The sequence below is a fragment of the Silene latifolia genome, chromosome 1 (assembly GCF_048544455.1).
Source record: "Silene latifolia isolate original U9 population chromosome 1, ASM4854445v1, whole genome shotgun sequence".
Lineage (NCBI taxonomy): Eukaryota > Viridiplantae > Streptophyta > Magnoliopsida > Caryophyllales > Caryophyllaceae > Silene > Silene latifolia.
The window spans coordinates 72992740-73001965 of NC_133526.1; the positions used below are offsets into that span (position 1 = coordinate 72992740).

Genomic DNA, 9226 nt, shown 5'->3' on the forward strand with positions numbered 1-9226 from the left:
GACGAGGGATCGGTTCCAAAGAGGATGGAAAGATCCGGGTGAAGAGCTCCTATTTGACCCCTTTAATGGCCATGTAGTCTTTGAAGGCTCGGATATGATTGAGTGGATCCTCCACTCCTTTGAACTTGGGAACATTAGTCAGGGTAAAGTTGTCGGGTAGTTGATCCCCAACAGGTTCGAACCTTCGGTTGTTCTCAAGATGGATATTGTTACCCCGGGCTAGGAGCTGTTCTTCCAAGAGCTTGAGCCTTTTCCTAGTTTCAGTCAAAGGTGGAGTATTATGTTCTCCAGCTTCTTTGTTTTCCAGGGTGTCGATACGGGTCTTGACACGATCTAGAGTGACCTTAAGAGCGGTGAGCAGGCTGGCTAGTTGAGCAGTCGTGACATCTCTGTTGTTATCATTGTTGTTGTTGTTGACAGACGAAGTTGAAGACGGGGCCATGGTTCTGAGGCAGAAAAATGGCTCACATTACAACTTAATCCGACACGGTTAAAAGACTGAACGCAGATGACACAAAGGACGAGACAAAGGTTAGACTCAATAAGACGATGGATGACCATGTGTGGTGCCTCGGTGCTGACTCGATTTATGACGTGACGGTGTTGACCGAACTTTTGACACATGTCCAACGTAGCAGCGTGACGCCATTGGACGAGTCTCGTGGTGACACGACTCATAAGTAAATACCCATAAGTACGTTTGCTTCGACTCGATAGACACGAGGCGGAATTGGAATGGTGGGCTGAAGTTTTCGAAAATAGAAATTTTCAAAAAGATTCATTCGTCGCTTTGTGGATGGCTTCCGAGGATAGAGATCCCCGCAAGTCGGTCAGTTGAATGGGTTGTCTTAAGTTTATTTGCAAAAGACGGTTTTGAGTTTGAATCGGCTCAGAAAAAAAGGTATTGTCTCCCAAGACGGTTTTTGAAATTCAAAATTGTATGTTTTGACAATCCAGTTTGAAATGTTTGAAGAGGTCTCGGGGACGGTGCATGGTCCTCGGGATCTCGAAGTGTCTCGAGAAAAGGGTGTGTGCTTTTCTCGAGTTTTGAAAGGGCCATTGTCGGCGCGAAACGGGTTAAAACCCGTGTCTAGACGCGATGATTATAACGGCGTAAAAAGGTGATTTGAAATGGTTGTAAAAAACCGGGTTTGAAAATCGTCATTACGACGACCTAGAAAGGCGTGTTGAAATGGTTATAAAAACCAAGTTTGAAAATCGTCATTACGACGGCCTAGAAAGGCGTGCTGAAATGGTTATAAAACCGGGTTTAAAAATCGTCATTACGACGGCCTAGAAAGGCGTGTTGAAATGGTTATAAAAATCGGGTTTGAAAATCGTCATTACGACGGCCTAGAAAGGCGTGCAACGGTTGGCAAAAGACCGAGGTTTGAAACGGCCATTATAACGGCGCAAAAAGGTGTTTTTGAAAGTTTTAAAATGACACGGAAGGACTTATGATCAAGTAGCACATAAGCACTCACAGTTCATTATATTATGCATTATGCTGACACGGGTTTTGGCTTAAAAGGGTGGGTTACACACCAAGCAATCAAACCCCGATTTGCGAGAGGGATACCAATCCAAACAAAATGTGTAAGGAGGGTTCCCTAGCCTCGTGCTCGAAAGTGATGAAAGCTCTTTGACGAAACAGAAATGTGTGACGTCAATGGTATGCTTGACTCAATCGGGATTCGAAACGCGGGGATGAGAAAACTCACGCCGATGAGACGAGCCAATTGGTCGAAAAGGGTTAGGTTGTGGGCCCGGATAAGGAACCCGACCGTGACAGTAATATCAGTTAATGAATTTCAACCAAGACCTCGTTCAAGTCTCACCATCTAGGGATCACAAAGACGTAAGTGTCCTAGTTTTCCCCAGCGGAGTCGCCAATCTGTGAACATGGCCCACCTGCAAGCCCATTTCGATCTGTGGACATGCAGCAGTCATTTGAAAGCCACGCTCGGCGGCATAAAAATTCTTTCGACCAAATCGTTTTAGATCGGTCGGTTTCGTCTCGGTAAGGGTCTCGAAACGATTAGAGATGTTCGGAGTCGCCACCAAGCATTTGTGGGATGCTTGGAACCCGTTCGAATCCACTTTATACCTCGGCCAAACGAAGCACAAAGCAGTGTTTGACATAGGTACTAAAGATAAGGAATCGTCCCTCTTTAGCATCCTACCTCTACAATGACTCTACACCCTGGATAAGGTCATCCACTATCCAAAGTTTTTGAGTAAGAGGTGAAGGTACGTATTGGGAAGCCCTTTAATCAGACACCCAATCCCGCTCGCGGTAGCAGCCTCTACTGATCGATCTTGGTTGGTTGAATGCAAAAGTTGATAAAACGGTTTAAATGCATGAATGCGCATCCAATAATTTAAACCTAACATGTGAGAGCTTTTTAAGTCGGTTAATTTAATCCAATTATCAAGTATAAGATGTCGGGTTGGATTCATGATTGATTTGCATGCAAGACGGAAGTTAAACATCCATTTACCGTATTAGGTTTATGGTGCATAACGTGATCCATTTGTCTTAGTAAAGCATTTTACAAATATGATTTTTGAATGAGCAAATAGTCATCTGATCCGCCCTATATCCGGACTAACCGGAGTCTGGATCGTCCTAGACTAATGCTGGAAAGAGAACAGGCCCTGTGCTAGGCGGCCATATGAGGCGCGAGCATGCCGGCGATGTAAGGGGGCCTCCCCTGGTTTTTAAAATAAGAAAAAAAAGGCCTGTTTAGGCGCGGCTCAGTCAACGGTTATTTGTCGTGCTGTGACCATTTGAAAAACGTTTATAAAACTTATTGAAAAATGGGTATTTGACCCGATTTGGTTTGAAAGGGTCGTCTAGACCGTATTTGTTGATTTGAAGAGCGGGACTCGAATAATCATCATTATTTTGAAGACATTCGGTGTCGGGTTCGACTTGACAAGCTTGACATGAATGGTTTTGAAAATAATTATGAACTAATATTTTTAAGTTCATTTGAATATAATTAGTCGATACTCGTCATCGTACCCGGGTTAAAATCCGGCATGGTATGTAGAACCGAGGATGACTTTGTGTTTGTGACTAATATGCTTGTTTTAAAAATATAAAGAAGTGATGAAAGGGTTTAAAATACCTCCCAAAATGTAAAGAAATGAAATAAAAGGCTTTAAATACCTTTTAAATGTTATTAATCAAATAATATCACCGAAACACGGATTTAACCGTCATGGTATGAGGAACCAAGAGTGAAAAATGTTTTGTGGTTAAAAACAAATGAAATAAAATAAAAAGGTTTGAAAATATTTGAAATGGTGAAAACCGATTACAAATATGAAAATGGATTTAAAGGGAAAGACGAGAACAAACATGGTTGAGTTCTGACCTGGGCACCCCATTGAGGCGCGAGCCTATGTGCACAATACGGGGCTTCTGTCTCAGGCTAAAAGTCAGTTTTGGCTCGTTTATCCCATGTTTTGGATCGTGTTATGCATGTTTTAGCATGTTATAGTCATAAAACAAATGAAGACATGATAAAAGAAGGATTTTTACACCCTCATACTTACATGTTTGGTTATGGCGAGAAACCGACGTAAGTGTAACAACTCGTTTGGTCAGAAAAGACTCGGTTTAAAACCGTTTTGGTAAGTAAAAAGAGTGTTTTATTAAGATTAGTGACGGTGTAGTGGTCGAAGTGGTCGGTCAAGTGATTTAATGCACGATGACGGTACCAAACAATTGTAAGGCTTGTATTTATGATCGGTAGGTCGTAAATACGCGTCGGATTGTGACTTAAGAAGTCGAGTCGAAAATTTTAAGGGAGAAAAGAGGGGGCGGACACTCGCGTAAGTTCTTAAATAGGGGCATTTGAGGGGTATTTATAGGAAAATGAGTGGTTGTGTGAGTTTTGAGCGACGTGGCCACCTGGGCTGCTCAAAGAGGCGCGAGCCACGTCGCGGGTCTTCGAGTTGTCTTGTCGCTTGCACACAAGTGCAATCATGATTTGTCTATCCTAGGATTTGTAGTCACATGTTTGGTACTTGACCATTTATGAATCCGGGAAATCTTAGTATAGAAGGCTTTGAATGTTTTGTTTTTGGTGGTTGACTCGGTTTGACTCGTTGTTGGAGTCGGGATTTGAATTTTTGAGTCGGTTTTTGGTCCGGTGTCGGTTTTGACTCTAGTTAGTGTCATTGCGACCCCGTCGTCGTGCATTAAACACTCCAGGTACTTTTGAAAAGTTTTGAAAAGTTTTATTTCGAAATCGTTTTATGTTTTCCGACGTAAAGTTGTACACAAATTGTCGATCAAACGCCGCGATTCCAAAACACGTTATAGTCCGATAATTATCGGGTGTTTGTAGGAGTCTCAGCAGATACTGGGTATCTACAATTCTCTCTATGTGTTTAGATTTTTGATGTGACCTCGGTTCCTTAGCTTGTGCAATAGCACCATTATTATCACAATAAACATTTATGGGGCTAGAAATGCTAGGAATCACTCCAAGTTCACAAACAAATTTCCGAATCCAAACAGCTTCCTTTGTTGCTTCTGAAGCAGCAATATACTCAGCCTCTATCGTAGAATCAGCCACAGTATCCTGTTTGGACTTCTTCCAGCTAACAGCTCCACCATTTAGCAAGAATACATATCCAGATTGAGATCGAGAATCATCTCTATCAGTCTGAAAACTAACATCGGTGTAACCACTTACAACGAGCTCTTCATCCTCACCAAATACCAAGAACATATCCTTAGTTCTCTTAAGATACTTTAGGATATTCTTAGCAGCTGTCCAGTGACCTTCACCGGGATTTTTTTGGTATCTACTCGTCATACTCAATGCACAAGCTACATCAGGACGAGTGTATAACATGGCATACATGATAGAACCTATGGCTGAAGCATAGGGAATATTTCTCATGCGCTCTTGCTCATTAGGTGTCGAAGGACACTGAGCCTTACTAAGAGTAATGTCATGAGACATAGGCAAGAAACGTTTCTTGGAATCAATCATATTGAAACGTCGAATCACCTTATCTACATAAGTGCTTTGACTCAAACCAATAAGTCTGTTAGGTCTATCTCTATAGATCCTAATACCCAAGATGTAAGCTGCATCACCCATATCTTTCATAGAAAACAATTTCCAAGCCAGTCTTTAACGGACTGTAGCATTGAAATGTCATTTCCCATTAGGAGAATGTCATCGACATAAAGAACAAGAAATGCAACTGCACTCCCACTATTCTTCTTGTACACGCATGGTTCTTCTTCGTTTCTAAGGAAACCAAACTCTTTGATTGCCTGATTAAAACGAAGATTCCAACTCCATGCTTGCTTCAATCCATAAATGGATCGTTAAAGCTTGCAAATCTTCCCAGCATGTGTTGTGAAACCTTCAGGATGTGTCATGTACACATCCTCTTGCATATTTCCATTAAGGAAAGCTGTTTTCACATCCATTTGCCAAATTTCATAATCATGAAATGCAGCAACTGCTAGAAGAATCCGAATGGACATAAGCATCGCTGCTGGACAATAGGTTTCATCATAGTCAATCCCATGAATTTGCTTGAAACCTTTAGCTACCATTCGCGCCTTATATATATCCACATTTCCATCCATGTCAATCTTCTTCTTGAAGACCCATTTACACTCTATGGTTTTATCACCATCAAGTGGATCAACCAAAGTTCATACTTGGTTATGGTACATGGATTCCATTTTGGATTTCATGGCCTCAAGCCATTTTTCGGAGTCAGAGCCCATCATTGCTTCTTTATATGATATTGGCTCATCATTCTCTACCAAAAGTAGATCACGATGCTCAGTCACTAAGAATCCATATCGTACGGGATCCTTACCAAAATTAGATCTGTCAGATCTACGTAGGGTGGGTTCCACAGGAGTAGAAACTACAACTCTTTGTAAATCTAAATGTGGTTCCTCCTCATTAGGTGGAGGAATTTCCTGTGTCTCTCGAATTTCTTCGAGATCAACTCTACTCCCACTGGTTCATTTGGAAAGAAATTCTTTTTCCAAAAAGACACCATACCGAGCTACAAACACTTTGCCCTCAGATGGGTTGTAGAAATAGTACCCTTTAGTCTCCTTAGGATACCCTACAAAGAAGCATTTGTCGGATTTGGTGCCAAGTTTTTCAGGAATTAACTTCCTTACAAAAGCTTCACAACCCCAAATATTTAGGAAAGACATCTTAGGAACGCTTCATGTCCATATCTCATATGGTGTCTTTTCTACCAACTTGGATGGACACCTGTTAAGTGTGAACGCAGAAGTTTCAAGTGCATAACCCCAAAATGAAATTGGAAGACTAGCATGACTCATCATAGACCGAACCATATCAAGCAAAGTCCGATTTCTCCTCTCAGACACACCATTCCATTGTGGTGTTCCTGGTGGAGTTAGTTGTGAAACGATTCCACAACCTCTAAGATGATCACCAAACTCTTGGCTCAAGTATTCTCCTCCATGCTCAGATCGTAAAGCTTTAATTGTCTTGCCAAGCTGATTCTGCACCTCATTCTGAAATTCTTTGAATTTTTCAAAAGATTCAGACTTGTGTTTCATCAAGTAAACATAACCATATCTACTGAAATCATCAGTAAATGTTATGAAATACTGAAATCCACCTCTAGCAGTATGACTCATTGGACCACAAACACTAGAATGTATAAGGCCTAATAAATCAGCTGCCCTCTCACTGTAACCAGTAAAAGGCGTTTTAGTCATTTTGCCAAACAAACAAAATTCATATCTCTCAAATGATTCAAAATCAAATGAATCCAAAAGTCCATCTTTATGAAGCTTTTGTATGCATTTTTCATTTATATGACCCAAACGACAGTGCCATAGATAAGTAGGATTAGAATCATTAGTTTTGATTCTTTTGGCATTAATGTTATAGCCTGCTTAGTTAAATTTAGAACATATAGTCCATCAACAATATGAGCTTGACAATATAAAATATCATTACGCATAATAGAATAACATTTGTCTTTTATTCGAATATCAAAACCATTCATGTCCAAACACGAAACAGAAATAATATTCCTGCTAATGGCAGGTATATGATAACAATTATCTAGTTCTAAAACTAAGTCAGAAGGCAACGATAAATGAAATGATCCTACAGTTAAAGCAGCAACTCTTGCTCCATTGCCTACACGTAGGTCCACTTCACCTTTTGCCAATGATCTACTCCTTTTTAGTTCTTGCACATTACAACAAATGTGAGAACCACAACCGGTATCTAATACCCAAGAAGTAGAACAACGAGTAGTAACATTTACTTCTATAACATGAATACCTGAAGTGGAAGCAACACTTCCATTCTTCACATCTTCCAAGTACCTTTTGCAGTTCCTCTTCCAATGTCCCTTTTCATTACAATAATGACAGACATCTTCAGAAGTCTTACCCTTTACTGACTTGGGCTTAGATTTGAGTTTGGCAATATTTGCCTGAACCTTGCTTTTTAAAGCCCTTTCCCTTCTGTATCATTAGAACATTAGAGGTAGGAGCTTTCTTAATGCTAGGCTCAGCTGTCTTAAGCATCCCATGCAATTCTTTCAGAGATTTGTCCAAGTTATGCATATTATAATTTAAAACAAAATCATTATAACTTGGATTCAAGGACTGAAACACAATATCAGTAGCCAACTGTTGGCTTATTCCAGCATCAAGTCTTTCAAGGTTATCAAAATAACCTATCATTTTTATGACATGTGGACTAACAGGCTCATCTTTTCCCATATTACAGTCAAAGATAGCCTTAACAGTATTATACCTTTCAGTTCTAGCTTGTTCCTGAAACATAGCTTTCAGGTTTTCAACAATCTCATATGCCGACTCCACGTTCTCATATTGCTTCTGAAGCTCAGAGTTCATGGTGGCAAGAATTAGATAGCAAACATCAGTATTAGCATCATAATGCTCTTTCCACGCGTTCTTAGCGGTGGTATGGGCATTACTATCTGGTTTCTTAGGTAATTCCTTCTCAAGAACATATACCTTTTTCTCCTGCTTGAGAACAATTCTCAAATTGCGATACCATTCCAAAAAGTTTGAACCATTCAACCTTTCCTTCTCAAGGAGGGAACGGAGAGAAAATGAATTGGTGGTATGAGACATTATCTATAACAATATGAATATGCAGTGTAAGTAACATGTTAAAATATGCAACAATTGAATCCTAAACAATTTTAAGATAATAAAATTGTACATGTAAACCCTCATACACATACAATATTCCAAGACCCCAAATCCCCATAATTTAAGTGAGCTTTGGCTCATCGCCCAAATTATAAGGATTAAGGTAAACATCCCTATGTTAATTGCATCTCATATACAACTCTCGGTTTGTTAAATAACATCATATGAATTTTAACTACATGCCTCAAAGTTCAAAACTGTTTTGAAAAACTTTGTTAAGACACCCAACCTACATGTGTGGATAACTGTTATCCACCTGTTCAACTTACATAACCAGAATGCTCTACTTTGGCAGACCCATCACTTGATGATATAAGTTTATTACAGTCATTAGGTTGGAAAGTCAAAAACTTAATATTCAGATTGAGGGATTAAACATATATGTCAATTATGAATGTATACTATTGAATAAATATATATTATATGCATCACATACATAAAGGAATCAATATTAGCATGTCTCAAATTAAAACAAAACATATCATAAACATAATCTCAAGATAAAAAATCAAAATTTCTTATTGTTAAATCTTAAACTGCCCAAAACGCATTCGAACCTTTCGAATTTGGCCTTAAAACGCATACCCTGCATTGCAGTCCTGTTTAGAATGTCGTTTACATGCGTAAAACACTACTTTTTCATCAAAATCCGACGACTCGAAACTGATAAACAATATTTACGAAATAATTTCAATAAATTGTGCTCTAATTTAATCTTATAAATTAATCTCAAATAAATATGAATTTAAGGGCAACAACATATATCAAATATATATTGAGATTTAAATTAGACTAATCAAATTAGGATTAACACAAATTAAATTTGGTTTTAGATGTTAACTAACATTAACACTCGCATAATATCATCATATATAATAAATAAAACACTAATCAGATTAGAAAACCAGACGAATGAATTTATCATAGTCGAAATCATGACGCATACTTACAATCAATAGGTAACATACGTCAAATTAACTGTGACAATTA

At 39.1% G+C, this 9226-nt stretch overlaps 2 protein-coding genes across 2 annotated transcripts; both read right to left on the reverse strand.

Annotated features, from left to right (window-relative positions):
• Window positions 1-2761: 2761 nt before the first annotated feature.
• LOC141648766 (secreted RxLR effector protein 161-like) lies at window positions 2762-5126 on the reverse strand. Its single transcript, XM_074457483.1, has 2 exons — window positions 4423-5126; window positions 2762-2780 (listed from the first exon to the last, which is right to left on the reverse strand). The coding sequence occupies exons 1-2, from the start codon at window positions 5124-5126 to the stop codon at window positions 2762-2764; spliced, it is 723 nt and encodes a 240-aa protein (XP_074313584.1).
• A 2333-nt stretch (window positions 5127-7459) lies between these two features.
• LOC141648771 (uncharacterized) lies at window positions 7460-8155 on the reverse strand. Its single transcript, XM_074457489.1, has one exon. The coding sequence runs from the start codon at window positions 8153-8155 to the stop codon at window positions 7460-7462; it is 696 nt and encodes a 231-aa protein (XP_074313590.1).
• Between the last annotated feature and the right edge of the window lie 1071 nt (window positions 8156-9226).

Coding starts and splice junctions, on each gene's coding strand:
- LOC141648766 (XM_074457483.1), bottom strand. CDS start 5,126: ATGGGTGATGCAGCTTACATCTTGGGTATTAGGATCTATAGAGATAGA.
- LOC141648771 (XM_074457489.1), bottom strand. CDS start 8,155: ATGTCTCATACCACCAATTCATTTTCTCTCCGTTCCCTCCTTGAGAAG.